Genomic DNA, 26,201 nt, shown 5'->3' on the forward strand with positions numbered 1-26,201 from the left:
TGAAGCTCCTAATCATTAACTCTAAGGACACAGAGCATAGCCCCATCTGCACAGCGGTACGGGGATGCTGGACTCTCTTAGCCCTCTGCTCCTTAGGCATCCATTCAACAATGGCCCTCATTCCGAGTTGTTCGCTCGCTAGCTGCTTTTAGCAGCATTGCACACGCTAAGCCGCCGCCTACTGGGAGTGAATCTTAGCATAGCAGAATTGCGAACGCAAGATTAGCAGAATTGCGAATAGACATTTCTCTGCAGTTTCTGAGTAGCTGGAGACTTACTCTGCCACTGCGATCAGTTCAGTCAGTTTCGTTCCTGGTTTGACGTCACAAACACACCCAGCGTTCGCCCAGACACTCCCCTGTTTCTTCAGACACTCCCGCGTTTTTCCCAGAAACGCAAGTGTTTTTTCGCACACACCCATAAAACGGCCAGTTTCCGCCTAGAAACACCCACTTCCTGTCAATCACACTCCGATCACCAGAACGAAGAAATTTCTTCGTTAAGCCGTGAGTAAAATACCAAACTTTTTAGCAAATTTACTTGGCGCAGGCGCACTGCGAACGTTGCGCATGCGCAGTTTGCGACTAATCGCACCGATGCGAAGAAAAATAACGAGCGAACAACTCGGAATGAGGGCCCATGTGCAATCAGGGCACCCAGTAACATAACTCTACTACTTGTTAACTGCAAAACAATATGGGAATTCCCCTTAATTGAATCTGCAGTGTGCTTTACCGATCTATTGCTGACAATCTCGGCCCAATCACCTGATGCATACTATTCCTTGAGTTAGGTCTGATGCCGAGTTGTTAGCCAGGTGGGTTAGCACATCTTGCATGAAATCGCTCTGTACAAGCCCAGTGCTGGAGGCCAAGTGCTATAAGTACTTGTACGAACAACGACATAAAGATACAGGCTGGTATTTAATTACCCCCGATCATTGAACGTGGGTAATTGCGTCACCTGGAGCTATTTAATTAGCCCAGATAAGGCGGCCCGATCAGCGGCTTATCAGGAATTTTGTCTCATCTACCTCAGACAGACGAAACAAAATCCCCGAAAACAGCTAATTTTTGCAGACTCTATGGAAAACACATAGGCTTCACCGAACCAGTATGTTTTGGGAGAAATCTTTTTTTTTTACGGGTGGTCTAATTGGATAGCCCCTCCCCCCCCCAAAAAAGAAGAAATATCAGAGTTTTTCCCTCCCAATGTTTCTTTGCGGGTAATTGGATATCAGCCACAGTCAAAGACACAGATGCACCTGAGAAAGCTGTATTATTTGCCGGTGATCAATCGCAGGTACAAATAGTAACTGATAATGGTCACCAGCACCAGGGAATGACTTGTGATTGGCTGCTTGCAAATGATTATTATCATTATCCTTTATTTATATGGCGCCACAAGGGTTCCACAGCGCCCAATTACAGAGTACATAAAGAAATAAGCAAAACAGCGACTTACAGTTGAAGACAATATAGGACAAGTACAGGGTAAATAAACATAGCTACAGCAGCAGAAAACACTGAAATAAGTATCAGGTGGCAGAAATCCACGGGATTTGGTGCAGTCACAGATTATTAAAGTAAGAAAAGGATAAGCACAAGAGGAAAGAGGGTCCTACTCTTACATTCTAAAGGGTTGGGACAGACAGACAGGGGTGACACAGATGGGGTAGACAGAGAGCATGGAACATAGGGTTAGGATGATAGACGGCTGGGTTTGGTGAAGAAGTGGGTATTGAGAGCCTGTTTGAAGTTCTGTAGAGAGGTGGGGAGTCTGAGGGGGAGAGGTAGAGAATTCCAGAGAAAGGGAGCAGTACGTGAAAATTCTTGGAGGTAGGAGTGGGAGGAATCAGAAGACAGGAGAGTCAGCAATGATCTGCTGAAGCTCATTGGTCGGGCATATATTTTTACTTGTGTGTTTTAAGCAAGAGCTTTTCTTTTGTACATGAGATGGGAAGTTGGTTTAGTGATGCCTAATACTATAAATGGTAAAAAAAGAAACCAATAGGACGTTTTTGTATGTAACGCATGCCTGTTGTAAACCAGGCACCCATGCTTCTGTTGCCAGCCTACAAGCATACATCTTAGAGCTGCCACTTTGCAGAAAGCCACAACTGCAGCCCAATGTGTCTTACAAGCTCACCTCCTGCCTCTTCTCACTTACAGGTGCTCACAAACAACAGTGACAACATCCTACAGCCTTACCCTCTCCCTCCGAGCGTCCCTCAGTTCCTGAACAAGATCCTTTAAAGCTACTTTCACAGCCTCAGGTTCTAGCTCCGGGTATGGAGAGCAACTGCGATCAGGAGATCCTCCTCGTGAGCCTGGAGTCCTTCGTCCGTCCAGTAGTGTGCTGAGTGAGCTATCAAGACCTGCACATTATATATATATAATATATGATCTAGTTTTGTGCTAACCAAACCTGTATCTGCTGCGTTTTATGAACTTTGTGTACTTGTAAACCACATAGGATGATATTCCCAAGAAGCCTAAAAACAGTATACCCTTTTGTACTGAAAAAAGTAGTGCCCATAAGAACCAATCAGAATCAGACTTTCATTTACTAGGATGTAACACAGAAATGATAGCTAGAATCTGATGGTTTCTATGGGCAACAGTACTTTTCATTTTAGAAGCTTTGGTAATTCTAAATCTTGGGGGTATATTTACTAAGGTCCCGATTTTGACCGAGATGGTGTTTTTTCTTCAAAGTGTCATCTCGGGAATTTACTAAACTCAAATCACGGGAGTGATGAGGGCATTCGTATTTTTTTGGAACTCAAAAAAAAACGGACACCCGACCACGCACTGAAAGGGGCCCCATGTTTTCACATGGGACCCCTTTCCCCGACTGCCAGGAACCCCCCCTGACTTCTGTCTAAGAGGGTTCCTTCAGCCAATCAGGGAGCGCCACGTCGTGGCACCCTCCTGATTGGCTGTGTGCTTCTGTAGTGTCTGTCAGGCAGCACACGGCAGTGATACAATGTAGCGCCTATGCGCTGCATTGTAACCAATGGTGGGAACTTTGTGGTCAGCGGTGAGGTTACTTTCGGTCAACCGCTGTAAAAATGTAAAAAATGTGAAAACATGGGGCCCCTTTCAGTGCGTGGTCGGGTGTCCGTTTTTTTATTTTGCAAAGTACGTGGATTACAAATAGAACAGAAGAGGACCGATCTACACTGGATTATGTGAGTATAATTTTTCCAACAGGTACCCCATGGATTCTACATGGAGAAGAGGACCAACCCTCGTGTGAACATAGGTAAGTATGTATGTTTGGATGTGTGGATGTATGTAATAAACTTTTACTTTCAAGGTGTGTGTGTCCTGTTTTTATTGGGGTATTTTTTTAGTAGTAGTACTACAGGTACCAGCGGGCCCGGTTTTCCTCCGCATGCTGGTACTTGTGGTTCTCCAAGTACCAGCTTGTGGGGGAGGCTTGCTGGGACTTGCAGTACTGCTACTAAAAACAATGGCCCTCATTCCGAGTTGATCGGTCGCAAGGCGAATTTAGCAGAGTTACACACGCTAAGCCGCCGCCTACTGGGAGTGAATCTTAGCTTCTTAAAATTGCGACCGATGTATTCGCAATATTGCGATTACTAACTACTTAGCAGTTTCAGAGTAGCTCCAGACTTACTCTGCCAGTGCGATCATTTCAGTGCTTGTCGTTCCTGGTTGACGTCACAAACACACCCAGCGTTCGCCCAGGCACTCCCACCGTTTCCCCGGCCACTCCTGCGTTTTTTCCGGAAACGGTAGCGTTTTCAGCAACACGCCCCTGAAACGCCGTGTTTCCGCCCAGTAACACCCATTTCCTGTCAATCACATTACGATCGCCGGAGCGAAGAAAAAGTCGTGAGTAAAATTACTTTCTTCATAGTAAAGTTACTTGGCGCAGTCGCAGTGCGAACATTGCGCATGCGTACTAAGCGGAATTTCACTGCGATGCGATGAAAAATACCGAGCAAACAACTCGGAATGAGGGCCAATATTCAAATTTTGACAAAAAGGCTATCAGCCCCCCATTCGCCGCCCTTGGATGGGGGGGACAGCCTCGGGCTTCACCCCTGGCCCTTGGGTGGCTGGAGGGGGGGACCCCTTGATTGAAGGTGTCCCCACTCTCCAAGGTACCCCGGCCAGGGGTGACTAGTTGGGTATGTAATGCCAGGGCCGCAGGGACCAATATAAAAGTGTCCCCCGGCTGTGGCATTATGTATCTGGCTAGTGGAGCCCGGTGCTGGTTTCAGAAATACGGGGGACCCCTACGCTTTTTGTCCCCCGTATTTTTGGAACCAGGACCAGGCGCAGAGCCCGGTGCTGGTTGATTAAATATGGGGGAACCCCTGTCACTTTTTTTACCATATTTTTTTAACCAGGACCGGTAAATGTTTTATTTTTTACGAAAGGTGCACAATGAAGCCCAGCATGGATCTCACAGATCCGACCGAGATTCATTGTGTTAAAGTCGGCAGTGTTTTACAATTCACTCCCGTAAAACACTGCCAAAAAATACAAATGACATCGACATCGGTAAATACGAAAATGCAGAATACGACAGCTTAGTAAATTAGTCGTAATAAATTCAAAAAGTTGCAAATTTACACTTTCGATGTCATTCGTGTTTGAACTTTAACCTCATTCGGAAAAATATGAATTTTAGTAAATATACCCCTCGGTCTGTTCCATGCTTATAGTAATCTGTTCAAAGGTCATTGTGAGCTATATTCTTGTCAAATTATCCAAAGTCCCATTTAATAAGCTTAAGGATTGGTGCTTGCGGGTTTACAACAGCTCTATTGCTGCCCAAATCAAACATGACATTATTTAACACCTTCATGAATATCAAAAGCAGCATAAACCATAATCTTATAACTAGCGATAAGCCAGTAAGATGTTAGGATTTCACAGTTTATTTAGTACTGGTTGAGTATCCCTTATCCAAAATGCTTGGGAGCGGAAGTATTTTGGGTATCGGATTTTTCCGTATTTTGGAATAATTGCATAACATAATGAGATATCATGATGATGGGACCTAAGTCTAAGCACAGAATGCATTTATGTTACATATACACCTTATACACACAGCCTGAAGGTCATTTTAGCCAATATTTTTAATAACTTTGTGTACATTGAGCCATCAGAAAACAAATGTTTCACTATCTCACTCTCACTCAAAAAAGTCCGTATTTTGGAATATTTTGTATTCCGGAATATTTGGCTATGGGATACTCAACCTTTATATAAGTGTAAGTGGGTTGAGTATGGGATTCCGACAGGATGCCGACGGTCAAAATACTGACAGTGGCATCCCAATTGTCATAATCCGGAAACATTTTTTTTTTTTAAGTACTGTAACGCTTACCCTTACCCTGTAACTAACCCTAACCTACCACATCCCACAGCCTAACCCTAACCTCCCCTCCATTCCTGCAGCATAACCCTTACCTCCCCCTCCTGCAGCCTATTCCTAACTTTCCCCTCCTGCAGCCAAACCTTAACCTCCCCTCCTGCAGCCTATTCCTAACCTCCCCTCCTGCAGCCTATTCCTAACCTCCCCTCCTGAAGCCAAACCTTAACCTCCCCCTCCTGCAGCCTATTCCTAACCTCCCCTCCTGAAGCCTAACCTTAACCTCCCCTCCTGCAGCCTATTCCTAACTTTCCCCTCCTGCAGCCTAACCTTAACCTCCCCTCCTGCAGCCTATTCCTAACTTTCCCCTCCTGCAGCCTAACCTTAACCTCCCCCTCCTGCAGCCTATTCCTAACTTTCCCCTCCTGCAGCCTAACCTTAACCTCCCCTCCTGCAGCCTATTCCTAACTTTCCCCTCCTGCAGCCTAACCTTAACCTCCCCTCCTGCAGCCTATTCCTAACTTTCCCCTCCTGCAGCCTAACCTTAACCTCCCCTCCTGCAGCCTATTCCTAACTTTCCCCTCCTGCAGCCAAACCTTAACCTCCCCTCCTGCAGCCTATTCCTAACCTCCCCTCCTGAAGCCTAACCTTAACCTCCCCTCCTGCAGCCTATTCCTAACTTTCCCCTCCTGCAGCCTAACCTTAACCTCCCCTCCTGCAGCCTATTCCTAACTTTCCCCTCCTGCAGCCTAACCTTAACCTCCCCTCCTGCAGCCTATTCCTAACTTTCCCCTCCTGCAGCCTAACCTTAACCTCCCCTCCTGCAGCCTATTCCTAACTTTCCCCTCCTGCAGCCTAACCTTAACCTCCCCTCCTGCAGCCTATTCCTAACTTTCCCCTCCTGAAGCCTAACCTTAACCTCCCCTCCTGCAGCCTATTCCTAACTTTCCCCTCCTGCAGCCTAACCTTAACACCCCCCCCCCCTGCAGCCTATTCCTAACTTTCCCCTCCTGCAGCCTAACCTTAACACCCCCCCCCCTGCAGCCTATTCCTAACTTTCCCCTCCTGCAGCCTAACCTTATCCCCCCCACCCCCCCCCCTCCTGCAGCCTATTCCTAACTTTCCCCTCCTGCAGCCTAACCTTAACCCCCCACCCCCCCCTCCTGCAGCCTATTCCTAACTTTCCCCTCCTGCAGCCTAACCTTAACACCCCCCCCCCCCTGCAGCCTATTCCTAACTTTCCCCTCCTGCAGCCTAAACTTAACCCCCCACCCCCCCCTCCTGCAGCCTATTCCTAACTTTCCCCTCCTGCAGTCTAACCTTAACCCCCCACCCCGCCCCCCCTCCTGCAGCCTATTCCTAACTTTCCCCTCCTGCAGCCTAACCTTAACCCCCCCCCCCCCGCAGCCTATTCCTAACTTTCCCCTCCTGCAGCCTAACCTTAACCCCCCACCCCCCCACCCTCCTGCAGCCTATTCCTAACTTTCCCCTCCTGCAGCCTAACCTTAACAACCCCCCCCCCCCTGCAGCCTATTCCTAACTTTCCCCTCCTGCAGCCTAACCTTAACCCCCCACCCCCCCCTCCTGCAGCCTATTCCTAACTTTCCCCTCCTGCAGCCTAACCTTAACCTCCCCCTCCTGCAGCCTAACCCAAAGGTTATGCCTAGAATCAACTTGGAGAAAGGAAATCTGACGTCAACAGGGGGAGAAGCCATGCCCGAACAGGGTACACAAAATGTACCCTCGCGGGCTCGCTTCGCTCACCACCGGGTTACTAAAGGAAGTAATTGGTGGCGTGGATAGTGATAGAACTATCCCGCTGGCCTAGCTCCTCCCCCTGGTGACGTGACTCCTCCCTCTGACGTCAGAGGTCCTTTAGCCCACTTGATTCTAGCATCTATCCTGACCCAAACCTCCCCCACTTGCAGGCTAACCCTAACCTACCCCTCTCGCAGCCTAACCCTGACCTCCCGTAGCCTAACCCTAATACTTACCGGCAGAATGTGTCGGGATTCTGACAGTACGAATGCCACTGTTGGTATTGTGACCATCGGGATGCTAATTACATCCCGCATAAGCATACCACCCATAGTGCGTACATTTTGTATGTCTGGCCTCTCATTCACTTACATACATTATGCTCATTGGGCTTGTCATTTGCTGCGCTCTGTGGTGAAGGCACTCACCTTTACTGGGAGAGACAGCTCTACGAGGCGATGGGCTGCGACCTCTGAAGCCCAGAGTACATCGTAATGCTGAGTACACGCCATTTAGCTGGGCCTCTGCCTCCCTGCGTGCCGCTTGGATCTTGCTCAGCTCGGCTTCAAGTGCTCTCACTCGAGTCTCACATGCTCCAAGGTGAAGTCTGACATCTGCTGCCTCGCTGGTTCCCTTTTGTAGCTGTTCCTGCAGTGACTTGCACCCATCCTGCAGCCGCTTCTCTCCGGCCCGGCTCTCACTAAGTCTCTGCTCAAAATTTTTCTCACGTTGGCGAGAAGAAGACTCTAATGCTGAGAGATGCTGCTGTAGAGATGAGATCTAAGAGATGCCAAAGGGGTATATGTCAGCCGCTATCCTTATTATATACCATATAAAGTAGAAATAACCACAACAAAATAAGAATTTACTTACCGATAATTCTATTTCTCATAGTCCGTAGTGGATGCTGGGGACTCCGTAAGGACCATGGGGAATAGCAGCTCCGCAGGAGACTGGGCACATCTAAAGAAAGCTTTAGGACTATCTGGTGTGCACTGGCTCCTCCCCCTATGACCCTCCTCCAAGCCTCAGTTAGGATACTGTGCCCGGACGAGCGTACACAATAAGGAAGGATTTTGAATCCCGGGTAAGACTCATACCAGCCACACCAATCACACCGTATAACATGTGATCTGAACCCAGTTAACAGCATGATAACAGAGGAGCCTCTGAAAGATGGCTCACAACAATAATAACCCGATTTTTGTAACAATAACTATGTACAAGTATTGCAGACAATCCGCACTTGGGATGGGCGCCCAGCATCCACTACGGACTATGAGAAATAGAATTATCGGTAAGTAAATTCTTATTTTCTCTAACGTCCTAAGTGGATGCTGGGGACTCCGTAAGGACCATGGGGATTATACCAAAGCTCCCAAACGGGCGGGAGAGTGCGGATGACTCTGCAGCACCAAATGAGAGAACTCCAGGTCCTCCTCAGCCAGGATATCAATTTTGTAGAATTTTACAAACGTATTTGCTCCTGACCAAGTAGCTGCTCGGCAAAGTTGTAAAGCCGAGACCCCTCGGGCAGCCGCCCAAGATGAGCCCACCTTCCTTGTGGGGTGGGCATTTACAGATTTTTGGCTGTGGCAGGCCTGCCACAGAATGTGCAAGCTGAATTGTACTACAAATCCAACGAGCAATAGTCTGCTTAGAAGCAGGAGCACCCAGCTTGTTGGGTGCACACAGGATAAACAGCGAGTCAGATTTCCTGACTCCAGCCGTCCTGGAAACATATATTTTCAGGGCACTGACAACGTCTAGCAACTTGGAGGCCTCCAAGTCCCTAGTAGCCGCAGGCACCACCAATAGGTTGGTTCAGGTGAGACGCTGAAACCACCTTGGGGAGAAACTGAGGACGAGTCCTCAATTCCGCCCTGTCCGAATGGAAAATCAGATAAGGGCTTTTTCAGGATAAAGCCGCCAATTCTGACACGCGCCTGGCCCAGGCCAGGGCCAACAGCATGACCACTTTCCATGTGAGATATTTTAACTCCACAGATTTAAGTGGTTCAAACCAATGTGACTTTTGGAACCCAAAACTACATTGAGATCCCAAAGTGCCACTGGAGGCACAAAAGGAGGCTGTATATGCAGTACCCCTTTTACAACGTCTGAACTTCAGAGACTGAAGCTAGTTCTTTTTGGAAGAAAATTGACAGGGCCGAAATTTGAACCTTAATGGACCCCAATTTCAGGCCCATAGACACTCCTGTTTGCAGGAAATGTAGGAATCGACCCAGTTGAATTTCCTCCGTCGGGCCTTACTGGCCTCGCACCACGCAACATATTTACGCCAATTGCGGTGATAATGTTTTTGCGGTTACATCCTTCCTGGCTTTGATCAGGATAGGGATGACTTCATCCGGAATGCCTTTTTTCCTTCAGGATCCGGCGTTCAACCGCCATGCCGTCAAACGCAGCCGCGGTAAGTCTTGGAACAGACAGGGTCCTTGCTGGAGCAGGTCCCTTCTTAGAGGTAGAGGCCACGGATCCTCCGTGAGCATCTCTTGAAGTTCCGGTTACCAAGTCCTTCTTGGCCAATCCGGAACCACGAATATAGTGCTTACTCCTCTCCATCTTATCAATCTCAGTACCTTGGGTATGAGAGGCAGAGGAGGGAACACATACCCTGACTGGTACACCCACGGTGTTACCAGAGCGTCTACAGCTTATTGCCTGAGGGTCCCTGGACCTGGCGCAATACCTGTCGAGTTTTTAATCATGTGGAAGACTTCTGGGTGAAGTCCCCACTCTCCCGGGTGGAGGTCGTGCTGAGGAAGTCTGCTTCCCAGTTGTCCACTCCCGGAATGAATACTGCTGACAGTGCTATCACATGATTTTCCGCCCAGCGAAGAATCCTTGCAGCTTCTGCCATTGCCCTCCTGCTTCTTGTGCCACCCTGTCTGTTTACGTGGGTGACTGCCGTGATGTTGTCCGACTGGATCAACACCGGCTGACCTTGAAGCAGAGGTCTTGCTAAGCTTAGAGCATTGTAAATGTCCCTTAGCTTCAGGATATTTATGTGAAGTGATGTCTCCAGGCTTGACCATAAGCCCTGGATATTCCTTCCCTGTGTGACTGCTCCCCAGCCTCGCAGGCTGGCATCCGTGGTCACCAGGACCCAGTCCTGAATGCCTAATCTGCGGCCCTCTAGAAGATGAGCACTCTGCAACCACCACAGGAGGGACACCCTTGTCCTTGGTGACAGGGTTATCCGCTGATGCATCTGAAGATGCGATCCGGACCATTTGTCCAGCAGGTCCCACTGGAAAGTTCTTGTGTGGAATCTGCCGAATGGGATTGCTTCGTAGGAAGCCACCATTTTACCCAGAACCCTTGTGCATTGATGCACTGAGACTTGGCTCGGTTTTAGGAGGTTCCTGACTAGCTCGGATAACTCCCTGGCTTTCTCCTCCGGGAGAAACACCTTTTTCTGGACTGTGTCCAGGATCATCCCTAGGAACAGAAGACACGTCGTCGGAACCAGGTGCGATTTTGGAATATTGAGAATCCAATCGTGCTGCCGCAACACTACCTGAGATAGTGCTACACCGACCTCCAACTGTTCCCTGGATCTTACCCTTATCAGGGAATTGTCCAAGGAAGGGATAACTAAAATTCACTTCCTTCGAAGGAATATCATCATTTCGGCCATTACCTTGGTAAAGACCCGGGGTGCCGTGTACCATCCATACGGCAGCGTCTGAACTGATAGTGACAGTTCTGTACCATAAACCTGAGGTACCCTTGGTGAGAAGGGTAAATTTTGACATGAAGGTAAGCATCCTTGATGTCCCGAGACATCATGTAGTCCCCTTCTTCCAGGTTCGCAATCACTGCTCTGAGTGACTCAATCTTGAATTTGAACCTCTGTACGTAAGTGTTCAAAGATTTTAGATTTAGAATCGGTCTCACCGAGCCGTCCGGCTTCGGTACCACAACAGTGTGGAATAATACCCCGTTCCCTGTTGCAGGAGGGGTATCTTGATTATCACCTGCTGGGAATACAGCTTGTGAATGGCTTCCAAAACTGTCTCCCTGTCAGAAGGAGACATCGGTAAAGCCGACTGTAGGAAACGGCGAGGGGGAGACGTCTCGAATTCTAATTTGTACCCCTGAGATATCACCTGAAGGATCCAGGGGTCTACTTGCGAGTGAGCCCACTGCGCGCTGAAATTCATTGAGACGGGTTCCCCACCGTGCCTGATTCTGCTTGTAAAGCCCCAGCGTATACTGAGGGCTTGGCAGAGGCGGGAGAGGGTTTCTGTTCCTGGGAACTGGCTGATTTCTGCAGCCTTTTTCCTCTCCCTCTGTCACGGGGCAGAAATGAGGAACCTTTTGCCCGCTTGTCCACGAAAAGACTGCGCCTGATAATACGGCGTCTTCTCATGTTGAGAGGCGACCTGGGGTACAAACGTGGAATTCCCAGCTGTTGCCGTGGCCACCAGGTCTGAAAGACCGACCCCAAATAACTCCTCCCTTAATAAAGCAATACTTCCAAATGCCGTTTGGAATACGCATCACCTGACCACTGACGTGTCCATAACCCTCTACTGGTAGAAATGGACAACGCGCTTAGACTTGATGCCAGTCGGCAAATATTCCGCTGTGCATCACGCATATATAAAAATGCATCTTTTAAATGCTCTATAGGCAAAAATATACTGTCCCTATCTAGGGTATCAATATTTTCAGTCAGGGTATCCGACCACGCCAACCCAGCACTGCACATCCAGGCTGAGGCGATTGCTGGTCGCAGTATAACACCAGTATGTGTGTAAATACCTTTTAGGATACCCTCCTGCTTTCTATCAGCAGGATCCTTAAGGGCGGCCATCTCAGGCGAAGGTAGAGCCCTTACAAGCGTGTGAGCGCTTTATCCCCCCTAGGGGGTGTTTCCCAACGCACCCTAACCTCTGGCGGGAAAGGATATAATGCCAATAACATTTTAGAAATTATCCGTTGTTATCGGGGGAAACCCACGCATCATCACACACCTCATTTAATTTCTCAGATTCAGAAAAACTACAGGTAGTTTTTCCTCACCGAACATAATACCCCTTTTTTGGTGGTACTCGTATTATCAGAAATGTGTAAAACATTTTTCATTGCCTCAATCATGTAACGTGTGGCCCTACTGGAAGTCACATTCGTCTCTTCACCGTCGACACTGGAGTCAGTATCCGTGTCGGCGTCTATATCTGCCATCTGAGGCAACGGGCGCTTTAGAGCCCCTGACGGCCTATGAGACGTCTGGACAGGCACAAGCTGAGTAGCCGGCTGTCTCATGTCAACCACTGTCTTTTATACAGAGCTGACACTGTCACGTAATTCCTTCCAACAGTTCATCCACTCAGGTGTCGACCCCCTAGGGGGTGACATCACTATTACAGGCAATCTGCTCCGTCTCCACATCATTTTTCTCCTCATACATGTCGACACAAAAGTACCGACATACAGCACACACACAGGGAATGCTCTGATAGAGGACAGGACCCCACTAGCCCTTTGGGGAGACAGAGGGAGAGTTTGCCAGCACACACCAGAGCGCTATATATATATACAGGGATAACCTTATATAAGTGTTTTTCCCCTTATAGCTGCTGTATAGTTAATACTGCGCCTAATTAGTGCCCCCCTCTCTTTTTTTAACCCTTTCTGTAGTGTAGTGACTGCAGGGGAGAGACAGGGAGCTTCCCTCCAATGGAGCTGTGAGGGAAAATGGCGCCAGTGTGCTGAGGAGATAGGCTCCGCCCCTTTTTCGCGGACTTTTCTCCTGCTTTTTTATGTATTCTGGCAGGGGTTAAATGCATCCATATAGCCCAGGAGCTATATGTGATGCATTTTTTTGCCATCCAAGGTGTTTTTATTGCGTCTCAGGGCGCCCCCCCCCAGCGCCCTGCACCCTCAGTGACCGAAGTGTGAAGTGTGCTGAGAGCAATGGCGCACAGCTGCAGTGCTGTGCGCTACCTTGTTGAAGACAGGACGTCTTCTGCCGCCGATTTTCCGGACCTCTTCTGCCTTCTGGCTCTGTAAGGGGGCCGGCGGCGCGGCTCTGGGACCCATCCAAGCTGGGCCTGTGATCGTCCCTCTGGAGCTAATGTCCAGTAGCCTAAGAAGCCCAATCCACTCTGCACGCAGGTGAGTTCGCTTCTTCTCCCCTTAGTCCCTCGATGCAGTGAGCCTGTTGCCAGCAGGTCTCACTGAAAATAAAAAACCTAATCTAAAACTTTCACTAAGAAGCTCAGGAGAGCCCCTAGTGTGCACCCTTCTCGTTCGGGCACAGAGATCTAACTGAGGCTTGGAGGAGGGTCATAGGGGGAGGAGCCAGTGCACACCAGATAGTCCTAAAGCTTTCTTTAGATGTGCCCAGTCTCCTGCGGAGCCGCTATTCCCCATGGTCCTTACGGAGTCCCCAGCATCCACTTAGGACGTTAGAGAAATTATGTTTCATTAAAGTGGACATTAAACCTGAACAGATAAAGTTATATTTATACATTTGCAATTACAACCATCTAATGCTATTATTATAGAATAATTCTTAAAAAACAAACAAAAAAAAGAAATCACACATAAACTCTGCAAAGACAAAGAGAACGCACAAAGCGAGCATATGATATATGACAGTGCATTGTTGGTACGCCACCTCTCTGCGTGCAGCCTCCCTCTCAGCCTCGCTCTCCGTTACACGCTGTCTCAGTTCCAAGGATTCCCTGCGACTCTGCTGCTCCTTCTGCTCCTCCTGCTGAATCCGGGCCTGCAGCTCGGCCACCTCCTGCTCCTTCTGGCTGCTCTCTCCACCCAGTGTTTTTACCTGGGGATAGTTGTAGGAAAGATGAGCGGAGTAAATTGTCTGTGTTTATTATTTAACCCTCCCTTTGTAAAAATGACCGTTAAGCTTTCATACACCAACAAACTACTGTAAGTATAACATAACATCCTGGGCCAAACATGACAATGTGAGGTAACATTAATAATATGGGGCTCACATTCAGAACATGGGAACAACGGGGCTACCATAACTAAACTGCCAAAGAACACATAGTAACCTGTGGCGAGTGAAGCAAGCCTCCATGCCCAAAGCCAAATTCATTCTGAACAAGTTTAATGATGTTCTAAAGCAGTTTAGTTATGATTACCCAGGGGGTCTCATGTACTGAACTTATAGTAGTGTATATAAAAAAGTGACTGGAAGATGATATGTCCAATATAAAGTGTTCATGACAGAAAAGAAGCACTAGTGATAAAGCTGAGTACTGATTGGTTACATATAGTATATGTGTAATAGAGTAAGTAGTATCTGTACTGTAATGCTGAGGCGCTGGCATTACCTGTCTGCGCAGCTCCTGTAGCTGTCTGCGGGCCTCCATGTGTGAACGCTCCACCTCGCGCAGGCTGCTTCTCAGCTGTGCCGTTTCCCGCTCCGCACATGACTTTGTCTCCTGCAGCACAGCCATGCGCTTCTGTTTCTCCTCTACTGCCATCTGCAAGCTGGAAGAATGGTGGCAATGACATTACTTCTTTACTAATAGCAGCACAAATTTAAGCACAACAGGCCTGAATCATATTTGTACGCAAAGTCGCAAACCCATTGGTTTGCATACAGTTACGATATTCGGGCAAGTGCCGAAAGGGTCTTGTGATGTCGCCTGCAGGCCCCTGTCAGCTGCAGCATGACTTGACATGCTGCAGTGTTTGCGGGGCCGGAGTGGGGGCAGCACCATGCACTGTTCTTCAAAACGGGGGCGGGTCGTTTACCTGTGTAAGCTTCACCAATTCCATTAATGAACTGTCCGTACCCTCCAACTGTACCTTTTTAATAGGTACAGTACCTTTTTTTATGGTCTGTTCTGATTTTTGGCTCTCCAAACTTCCATTGAAAGTATAGGAAAATGGGCGTGACCATGCCCCCTTTACCCGTGGCCACGCCCCCTTTTCTAATTTGTACCGATTTTTATGTGTAAAATGTTGGAGGGTATGACTGTCTTGTGTATCCTGGTAGAATATAAATATTGGAAAGCTCCCTATTCTGATATTTGCCAGCCTGATGTTACTGAAATAGTATTGCACTAGTTGGTGTGTAATATAATATTATTTGGCATACTGTATGACCATATGTCATGTGACTGTCTCACAATCTATATAAAGTAGGGAGGATGCAACTGCTTTGTGCCACTGCCGCACAGTCCCCACATATAGGTTTCATACTCTTCACAAGGGAGTTCCATGCCTTTTATTATGTGTAGCCCTAGTAAAGAAGAGACGATTTGCTAATTATTTTGTTAATTTTCTGCACACAGTAAGTAGAGTTGTCTCCTTCCTGCAGGAGAATCCAGGCACCTTGTGTCATGTGGGTTATAAGACATAAGGTCTGATTCAGAAGTGGACGCAAATGTCACTGCCACTGTGTCTTTGTACGCAGCCAGTGTCGGACTGGAGCATGAAGGGCCCACCAGGGGTATGCAGTTGTAGGGGTCCATGATTAGAGGTGTGGCCAGCCTCCATAGGGGGTGTGGCCAGCCACCACAGAGGTTTGGCTAACCAATATAGAGTACCTGGTCTGGACTCCTTGATAATTTATATAGTAATTAATGCTAGTGCATGCATGATAATGTGCCAGATTGATGATAGCAATGTAATGTAGAGACTACATCATAATCCTGTGCAGTATAAGGTAACATATGTATAATATATAATTCAAGTGCACAGTCTAGAACCTGATCCCTAGAGGAGGGGGGCCTACCGGTGGTTTCCCCTGTACCCCTGTGGGCCAGTCCGAGCCTGTAAGCAGCAGCCGAGTGACAATATGCAAAGGTCGAAGGAGATGTCTTGTGTAAAATGACGCCCAGCGCCGTCTTCCCTGATCCGCTGCCTGCATCCTAAGAAGCAGCATCGGATCAACATCCTGACCATCAGCATCAGACACCATACCCTCCATCTGTACCTTTTTAGCAGGTACAGTACCTTTTTTTTATGGTCTGTACCGATTTTTTGCTCTCCAAACTTCCATTGAAAGTATAGGGAAAGGGGCGTGGCCACGTCCCCTTTAGCCGTGACCACGCTCACTTTTCTAATTTGTACCGATTTTTATGTGTAAAATGTTGGAGGGTGTGAGACACCTCAGAAATCCTCTCGTTACTTAGGATGCCCGGCAAACCTATGATGCCAGGGCCAGTGAAACTGTGTCCTCAGACGCAGCTTTATGGGCCCTGGAAGCACAGTTTTGCCAGACATCATGGCTTCAGCACACTGCCGCTTTAGGCAACAGTCTCCCTCCCCGCCTCCAAATGACTGCAGAATGTTAACCATAGGACGTCTGCAGCTGTACTGCATAAAATGATGCAGGACCAGATCCACACATGTGCAGCGCAGCTCCTGCGCATATGCAGATATAAACACATCAATCGCTCACGACCAATTAGCCAGTGCACCAGGACTGAACCAGGCCCATATTTTCCTGACTTTCCGAGTTACTACCACAGACCATGACAAGCAACTGGGAGAAGTTCACGGCCTTCCATACATTTAATTTACTGTTTCAGAGCAGCTGACATGGTTATATACTATTTTACTTATATAATAACATTTGGGAGATATTATGATGAAGTTCCACTTGAACTTGAAGTAATTTAATCTGCTGTATGCTGTATTATGTAAAGGTGTATTAAGTCTGGCACATGCAAGCAAATCTACTGTGAGAATTTCCTTATGTGGCTATAGCTCACTGTAGAAGAGAGCATTACATAAAGCCAAAGTAAAGAATGCTGAGGAAGTAAAGCAGAAAACAAGCACATGATTAAGGTCTTAGAGCTGGGATTCTCAGGGTTGCAAACCTCACCTGCTTCTCTCTGTCTCTGTTTTCTTGATGGATGCTCTCAGTTCAGTATTAGACTTATGCAGAGTTTCTCTTTCACGAGTCAGGTCTCCAAGATCTCTACGTAACTCTAGAGCCTCCTTCCTCTGCACCTCACAGGTCTCCTCCGCCTCTCGCAGCAGCCGCTGTATTTCAATGATGTCCCTGCGCAAGCCGTCTCTGGCATCCTCTGCTAAGCGCACCTGAGTCCTCAGCTCCTCCACCTGCATTGGAGTGACCCTTAGCTAAGTACAATTACAATAGTCCATTTGCTATTACAATCTATACCCAAGTAGTGAGATCATAATTTGCTTTTCAAGCATAATACTTTTAGATTCTACACACAAAGGGATGGATTTAGAATCGCATGTGCAGTAAGTGCAGATGCCTTAAAGATGTGTCATGTTGTAGAACTGATGCGCTGCACATTAGATGCATTTGTACCTGGAGTTGTATGTACATTGGCCCTCATTCCGAGTTGATCGCACATAGCAACTTTTTGCTGCTCATGCGATTAACCTGACGCCGCCTATGGGGGAGTCTATTTTAGCATAGCAGGGCTGCGATCGCTTGTGCAGCCCTGCTATAATAAAAAAGATTCCTGCAAAACAAAACCAGGGTCAGACTTACTTACCCTGTGCGATGGATCCAGCGATGAAGGTCCCGGTGATTGACGTCAGACATCCGCCCTCCAAACGCCGGGTCACGCCTGCGGTCGGATCTCCACGCCCGGAAAACGGTGAGTATCTGCCCCGGAGCGCCTCCCCGCTGTCAATCTTCTTGCGATCGTGCCAGCGATCACTTTCTTCTCTCGTCTTGTCATTGCCCGGTGACGGCTGTCGCTGGGCAACGACGCGCGTGCGCATTGCGGCCGCCATGCATGCGCAGTTCTGACCCGTTCGCCCCGCGGCGAAGAACTGATGCGTGCGAACGGGTCAGAATGACCCCCATTGTGCTTGTGGCACCTTGCACTTGGGGCATTAAAGCACAGTAAGGGTGTACAGATGCAAGTAAGGAACCATTTAAGATGCATCTTAGTTTGCATTACACTGAGAAAATTGTACATCTAAGCTAAATATCTGCCCCTCTTCCCCATACTAGACTTGTATGGTTGCTATGCATTTTAGCACTTTTGTGCTATTTGTACAGCTACATAAACATTATAATTCCAAACTTTAATTTATATTACAGAGGTGTCCTCGAGGGCCGTAACTACGTGTGTGCTAGGTGTGCCTAGCACACAGCGCAGTCGCCCTGAGGGCGCAACTGCCCGCCTTCCCTAAAGTCAGCGGCATTGTCGCTGTCTGCTGTAATGTGTAATAAGGGGACACTGTCTGCTGTAATGTGTAAAAAGGGGGACGCTGCCTGCCATAATGTGTAATAAGGGGACACTGTTTGCCGTAATGTGTAATAAGGGGACGCTGCCTGCCGTAATGTGTAATAAGGCTGCCTGCCGTAATGTGTAATAAGGGGACGCTGTCTGCTGTAATGTGTAATAAGGGGACGCTGCCTGCCGTAATGTGTAATAAGGAGACACTGTTTGCCGTAATGTGTAATAAGGGGACGCTGCCTGCCGTAATGTGTAATAAGGCTGTCTGCCGCAATGTGTAAAAAGGGGTGCCATAATGTGTAATAAGGGGTGCTGTAATGTGTAATAAGGGGACGCTGTCTGCCGTAATGTGTAAATGGGGCTCTACCTGGTGTAGTGGTGCTACTGTGCAGCGCTAAAATGTCTAGTGACGGCACTGGTGTCCTCATACACCTATCCTTTATGCGCTGTATGGCATGGGACACCTGGTGTGACCCATGGGTAGTGATTTCGTGCTGTGCACTTCTACCACAATTCTTCTGCTTTTTCCTCTGTTTGGGATGTAGTTATGTGACCGGTGTTCACAATACCTCAACCTACATTCTGCCCCCTCACTATTCCAATGGTCGGCAAGCCAACCAACAGGGACTATTTCCACTCGTGGGTGTCCACGACACCCACAGAGTGGGAATATAACCTGTGGCTAGCACAGCAAACCAGCTGCGGGCTCCGGCGTCACTACGTGCTGTGTCCAGTCTGCGTAGCCATAGGGCAGCCCTAGCAGTCCATGTTCCTCATTATTGCATATGTGTACGTAGTTGCGAATTACTGTGCAATGACTCCTGTGGGCGGCCATCTTCTTTTCTGGGTGGCAGCTTCACTTGCGATAATTAGCAATTCCATAGCATAAAAAAATCGCAACAAATGTATTTCCGTACAAACATGAATTAGGCCAAGGTATATTTAGGTTTAATTTCTTTATCGCAAAGGAATTGGTGCAATGTTGCAAATAAAGTATAACAATGCATGGTGCGGGTCACTAGTGTGGGACATGTATTTTGCCTTGTTACACAGACTGCATACTTTTTCCTCCATTTTAGCATCATACTCTGCTTATAGGGTACTAAGGGCCTAGTTCAGCAGCAGACACTGTTTCAAAAGGCCACGCAGATTCCTGATTATCGGGAATCTACAGAGGTACAGGACTCTTTCTGCACATGTGCAGTACGGATCCTGAGTGATTGCATGCAGTCCCCCTTCTGCCTCTGCCTGATTGACAGTCAGAAGCGTGCGAGGGCGGGGACAGCCGGCATTTCTGGAAACGCTTTCGGGGATTGGCAAGGCCAGGGTCTGCGTCTCTAAACGCACACTTCCTGGCTTTGCAAGGCACCCTGCAACGGCCAGCCGGAGTAAGCTGAGGCTTAGTCAGCTAGCCATCTGCAAGAAACATCGATACCATCGATCACGATACTGATCCCAGGCTGCGACCTCAGTTGCAGTGCTGGTATTACAAGAGCAGCAAGGAGGTGTCTGACACCTCCTTCTGCATTTGCATTTTCAGTGGACAGATTTGCAAAGCTGCTTGTGTGTGGGTTTCCAAATCTGTCTCCTGCTGAATCAGGCCCAAAGTACTTAGGGTTAGCATTTGGTGTAAAGTTGCAGATTAAGCATAATGATGCATGGCGTGGGTCATATTGGACCTGTCTTTTGTCTGTTTGCCCTAGATTGTGTACTTTTGCCTCTATGTAGCATCTTAGTTACTTACAGTATACTAGATATTTACGATTGATATAGGAATTGATATAATGTCGCATATATGGCATACAAATACATGGCGCGGGTCACTTAATATCGGACCTGTCTTGCTAAGTCACTAAAATAAGGCAAATTATCACAATGTGAGGATCAGTGTATGTGGATACATCTGTATTACACTGCTCACATATGACTTCTAAAAGTTAGCTCATTCTGTGCCATTTGTTAGCAGTGGGCATCATGCAGCCATATAAGGCGTCACATGCCGTTCTCCCGACAGCGTTACACCCGCCTTTGGTAATCACACAGACTATGAGGCTGATTCTGAGGGGCTGTAGTTGCGGGCAGCCATGGAAGCCGGATTTACTACCTCATGTTAATACAAGTATCCCTGGGTCTAATGTAGGAATATGAGGGACTGCAAGTGGAAGGTCATGCTGCCCAATGATTTTGTGCAAGCCCCCGCAACTGTTCTCCTTGACCCCTCCATTATACTGTATGTTCTTTTTCAGTTCACCATCCAACTGTTCATCCCTAAGAATTTATTATATAGGCTGCTACGGGCAGGGCACATCCCATGCGCCGCTCCCTTGTCCCCTTCTCTCATTCAGTGACTCTGACTCAATTTGATTGCCATTTGGTGATACCCATTTGAAAACGGCCCGTGTGATAGGGTAATCTTAATATTTTGTAAAAATAAGTTATGGCTTTCTTGGAGTAACTCACATTTAGTAAGGCATCATCCAGTGGATTACGCCAATCCTCCTTAAACCTTAGTGTAATGTTGTGCCTGGAGAAAGGCCAAATTACACATAGGTAGGAAGTCATAATGAGATTTTGCCTGTACATAGGGCAGAGGCTTTTTTGTGTCCATGTTTGCGAGGTATCTGACTGAGCGTATCCCTTGTTCATGCCATGATCTAAATGGTTGAGTTGCCTCACCATGTTGAAAATTGTTATTGCCTATAAAAGGAAGATGAAAACAATAAAGGGAGTGAAGTTTGGCTTTATTGCGTATTGTGTGCCATGTTTACCACAACAACATTAATAAAGGATTTTCTAATAAATGCGTAGGAATGTCATGTTTGGGTAAGTGTAAAGGTGGATACTCACTGGTAGATATATCTGCCGATCAATTGATCGGCAGATATATCTATGGACGGATCGGGCAATGTGTTGAGCATACACACTTGCTGATCCATCGGGCACTGACGTCATGAACTGGGCGGGCGTGTACACACGCCCACCCAGTTCAGCTGTCAGTCACTGCCGGCTGCCGCAGCATGTGTACGCTGCATCGGTAGATATATTGGCCGTCGGCTGTGCTGCTGGGGAGCGGCGATATATCGGCCAGTGTGTACCCACCTTAAGAAACAAGTCAAATCTACTGTAGGTTAGAAAGAAATTGCTTTTCAAGAGTATGATTGGCATATTGGTCTGTTTTGTGAAGCCAATCCTTGATGTATCTACAGGTAGCTGCTTGATTGCATAGCTTAACGTTGAGGAAATTTATTCCCCCCTCCTCTCTGTTTTTTTGTAATATTTTTAGACTCATCCTTTTGTTTTTTTGTACCAAATGAAGTTTCTGAATATTTCCGCAAATTTCTTTTCATCTAATAGAGTGAGTATGATTGGGAGAACTGGTAGTGGATATAATAATTTTGGGAAAGTAATAAGTTTGATTAAATTGGCCCTTCCTAAATATGATAGCTGAAGGTGTTGCCACCCTTCCAACTCCGCACCAAGCATTGCGATGAGTGGGGTTATATTTGCGTAATATAAGTTATGCACATTTTTAGTTAAGTATTGTATCTGGGAGGAAGCCCATTGTAAGTCTCCGAGAGAGGAAGTTGGTCTATAGGGACGTTTACCTAAAGTCATTGCTGTCGACTTAGAGAAATTGATTTTAAATTCTGAAAGTGAGCCAAAATAATTACGTTTTTCAAACAATGCTTCCAAGCTAACTTCAGGGTTAGAGACAAAAAGTAATAAATCGTCAGCAAAGGCTTGTCGTTTTAATTCCTGATTTACGATCTGTGCCCCCTGTAGGGTTGTCCATTGTTGTCAATATCATAATAAAGGGTCCAATGCTAGGTTAAAACAGCAGAGGTGACAATGGACAACCCTGCCTTGTCCCTCAGTGCATCAGCAAGGACTTGTCGAGTAGACCATTGATCAATAATCTGGTGCTGGGTTCAAAATAGAAATACTTAATCATTTCTACGAAGGTATTTCCAAAATCTCTGAAATCCAGGACTTTGATTCCCATAAGATTTTGTCAAAGGCCTTCTCAGCATCTAAACTTAATATTACAGTTAACGAAGTAGTACTTGCTGAGGAAGAGGTCAATACTGCTATAGCTGAGCGGATCCCCAGGACAGAATAACGACCCAATGTGAAGCCCAGCTGGTGCGGAGTTAAGAGGGCCAACATCATGTCTTGTAGTCTAGTAGATAATATTCTGGCTAGGAATTTGTAGTCCTGATTCAATAGTGCAATTGGTCTGTAAGATTCCTTTAGGGATGTATCCTTGCCTGATTTAGGTAATAGAAGCATTATAGCTTAATTGAACGATGGATAAGTGATCTTGTTATCAAATATTTGTTGGAATAAAGCGATAAGTGTTGGGATATCAGTTTTTAAAATGTTATAGTAAATAAGATTTTACTTATCGGTAAATCTATTTCTCGTAGTCCGTAGTGGATGCTGGGGACTCCGTAAGGACCATGGGGAATAGACGGGCTCCGCAGGAGACAGGGCACTTTAAGAAAGAATTAGGAATACTGGTGTGCACTGGCTCCTCCCTCTATGTCCCTCCTCCAGACCTCAGTTAAGGAACCTGTGCCCGGAAGAGCTGACAGTACAAGGAAAGGATTTTGGAATCCTGGGTAAGACTCATACCAGCCACACCAATCACACCGTATAACTCGTGATAAACTTACCCAGTTAACAGTATGAACAACAACAGAGCACCAGACAAACCTGATGCAACCATAACATAACCCTTATTTAAGCAATAACTATATACAAGTATTGCAGAAGAAGTCCGCACTTGGGACGGGCGCCCAGCATCCACTACGGACTACGAGAAATAGATTTACCGGTAAGTAAAATCTTATTTTCTCTAACGTCCTAGTGGATGCTGGGGACTCCGTAAGGACCATGGGGATTATACCAAAGCTCCCAAACGGGCGGGAGAGTGCGGATGACTCTGCAGCACCGAATGAGCAAACACAAGGTCCTCCTCAGCCAGGGTATCAAACTTGCTACAGAAAATAATAGAGGCTCTCATGAAATCCACACACCATATTTTCACAGGTTTCAGTAACAACCAAAGAATCAGATGAATTTATAAAAAGTATATGTATTTATTATTCACAATAATCTAATAAAAATACCATTTAATAAAGACAATTCATAATTTAATAAAGACAATTCATAGGTATTGTAACTCGTAACTTTCTGATTTGCCACATACATAAGTTTAAAAACACATGAATTATCTAGGCTATTACTATTGTTGTGTGTAACGTTAAAATTTCACTGAACTGGATAATTGAAAGTTCAAAATGTAACAATGTGTTAGTCCTTTGGAAACACTGTTGCCACAGCTGCTGAATGTGATTCCTGAATAGGACACAGTTGTTGTACGTTTTAAGGGGTGAGCTTCAATGAAGATTAGCGGCATAAATTGATGATGTATAAAGGAAATTACCTGTCCATATGGGCTGGTGAACCCGAGCGTCCCCGGGTAAGTCCAGAATTTGCCCAATAGGTTGTGGAGCTGGAGGGTACGTGGCGTGTCTAGATGTGTCGACCATCCGCTGGGTTATGCTCAATTGACCTGCTGATGATCACCCGGTATGTGCCGTGCAGACAAGTACGGACGGCAGGCGTGAGGCTGCTGAATGAGACGCCGTCACAGATATCCGGCTGCACTGTGAAGATTCCTCCCAGACTACCTGGACGTGCACCGTCCGCCGGTGGTCAGCGGGATGGAGGATACTGAGGCCGGTCGTATCAAACTTGTAGAACTTTGCAAAAGTGTTTGAACCCGACCAAGTAGCTGCTCGGCAAAGCTGAAATGCCGAGACCCCTCGGGCAGCCGCCCAAGAAGAGCCCACCTTCCTTGTGGAGTGGGCTTTTACTGATTTTGGAAGCGGCAAGCCAGCCGCAGAATGAGCCTGCTGAATCGTGTTACAGATCCAGCGAGCAATAGTTTTCTTTGAAGCAGGAGCACCCAGCTTGTTGGATGCATACAGGATAAACAGCGACTCAGTTTTCCTGACTCCAGCCGTTCTGGCTACATAAACCTTCAAAGCCCTGACTACATCTAGTAACTTGGAATCCTCCAAGTCACGAGTAGCCGCAGGCACCACAATAGGTTGGTTCAAATGAAAAGATGACACCACTTTTGGCAAAAATTGCGGACGAGTCCGTAATTCTGCCCTGTCCATATGGAAAACCAGATAGGGGCTTTTATGTGACAAAGCCGCCAATTCTGACACACGCCTAGCCGAAGCTAAGGCCAATAGCATGACCACCTTCCACGTGAGATATTTTAACTCCACGGTTTTAAGTGGCTCAAACCAGTGAGATTTCAGGAAACCCAACACCACGTTAAGATCCCAAGGTGCCACTGATGGCACAAAAGGGGGCTGAATATGCAGCACTCCCTTTACAAACGTCTGAACTTTAGGAAGACAAGCCAGTTCCTTTTGAAAGAAAATGGATAGGGCCGAAATCTGGACCTTAATGGACCCCAATTTTAAGCCCATAGTCACTCCCGACTGTAGGAAGTGAAGGAAACGGCCCAGCTGGAATTCCTCTGTAGGGGCATTCCTGGCCTCACACCAAGCAACATATTTTCGCCATATACGGTGATAAGGTTTAGATGTCACGTCCTTCCTAGCCTTTATTAGCGTAGGAATAACCACATCCGGAATACCTTTTTCCGCTAGGATCCGGCGTTCAACCGCCATGCCGTCAAACGCAGCCGCGGTAAGTCTTGGAACAGACAGGGCCCCTGTTACAACAGATCCTGTCTGAGAGGCAGAGGCCATGGGTCCTCTGTGAGCATTTCTTGTAGTTCCGGATACCAAGTCCTTCTTGGCCATCCGGAACAATGAGTATTGTTCTCACTCCTCTTTTTCTTACGATTCTCAGCACCTTGGGTATGAGAGGAAGAGGAGGAAACACATAAACCGACTGGAACACCCACGGTGTCACTAGTACGTCCACAGCTATCGCCTGAGGGTCTCTTGACCTGGCGCAATACATTTGTTGCTTTTTCTTGAGGCGGGATGCCATCATGTCCACCTGTGGCAGTTCCCAACGACTTGTAATCTGTGTGAAGACTTCTTGATGAAGTCCCCACTCTCCCGGGCGGAGGTCGTGCCTGCTGAGGAAGTCTGCTTCCCAGTTGTCCACTTCCGGAATGAACCCTGCTGACAGTGCTTTTACGTGATTCTCCGCCCAGTGAAGAATTCTGGTGGCTTCCGCTATCGCCACCCTGCTCCTTGTGCCGCCTTGGCGGTTTACATGAGCCACTGCGGTGATGTTGTCTGACTGAATCAGCACCGGTTGGTTGCGAAGCAGAGGCTCCGCTTGACTTAGGGCGTTGTATATGGCCCTTAGTTCCAGGATATTGATGTGCAGACAAGTCTCCTGACTTGACCACAGACCCTGGAAATTTCTTCCCTGAGTGACTGCCCCCCACCCTCGGAGGCTTGCATCTGTGGTCACCAGGACCCAGTCCTGTATGCCGAACCTGCGGCCCTCGAGAAGGTGAGCACTCTGCAGCCACCACAGAAGAGACACCCTGGCCCTGGGGGATAGGGTGATCAGCCGCTGCATCTGAAGATGCGATCCGGACCACTTGTCCAACAGATCCCACTGAAAGGTCCTCGCATGGAACCTGCCGAAGGGAATGGCTTCGTATGACGCCACCATCTTTCCCAGGACTCGCGTGCATTGATGCACTGACACCTGTTTTGGTTTTAAGAGGTCTCTGACCAGAGTCACGAGCTCCTGAGCCTTCTCCGCCGGGAAAAACACCTTCTTCTGGTCTGTGTCCAGAATCATGCCCAGGAAGGGCAGACGCGTCGTAGGAATAAGCTGCGACTTTGGAATATTCAGAATCCAGCCGTGCTGTTGCAACAC

General features: G+C 47.4%; 1 protein-coding gene across 6 annotated transcripts in view; it reads right to left on the minus strand.

The window, feature by feature from the left end:
* CROCC2 (ciliary rootlet coiled-coil, rootletin family member 2) overlaps positions 1–26,201 on the minus strand; it is a 468,757-nt gene that overhangs the window by 101,829 nt on the left and 340,727 nt on the right. For all 6 annotated transcript variants that reach the window (XM_063915774.1, XM_063915775.1, XM_063915776.1 and 3 more), the window contains 5 exons: positions 16,961–17,199; positions 14,454–14,613; positions 13,769–13,936; positions 7,542–7,893; positions 2,211–2,377 (listed from right to left, as the gene is read on the minus strand). In XM_063915774.1, coding sequence (XP_063771844.1) covers positions 2,211–2,377; positions 7,542–7,893; positions 13,769–13,936; positions 14,454–14,613; positions 16,961–17,199 — 1,086 coding nt within the window. The remainder of the gene's footprint in view (positions 1–2,210; positions 2,378–7,541; positions 7,894–13,768; positions 13,937–14,453; positions 14,614–16,960; positions 17,200–26,201) is intronic.

The sequence above is a fragment of the Pseudophryne corroboree genome, chromosome 4 (genome assembly GCF_028390025.1).
Source record: "Pseudophryne corroboree isolate aPseCor3 chromosome 4, aPseCor3.hap2, whole genome shotgun sequence".
Classification (NCBI taxonomy): Eukaryota; Metazoa; Chordata; class Amphibia; order Anura; family Myobatrachidae; genus Pseudophryne; species Pseudophryne corroboree.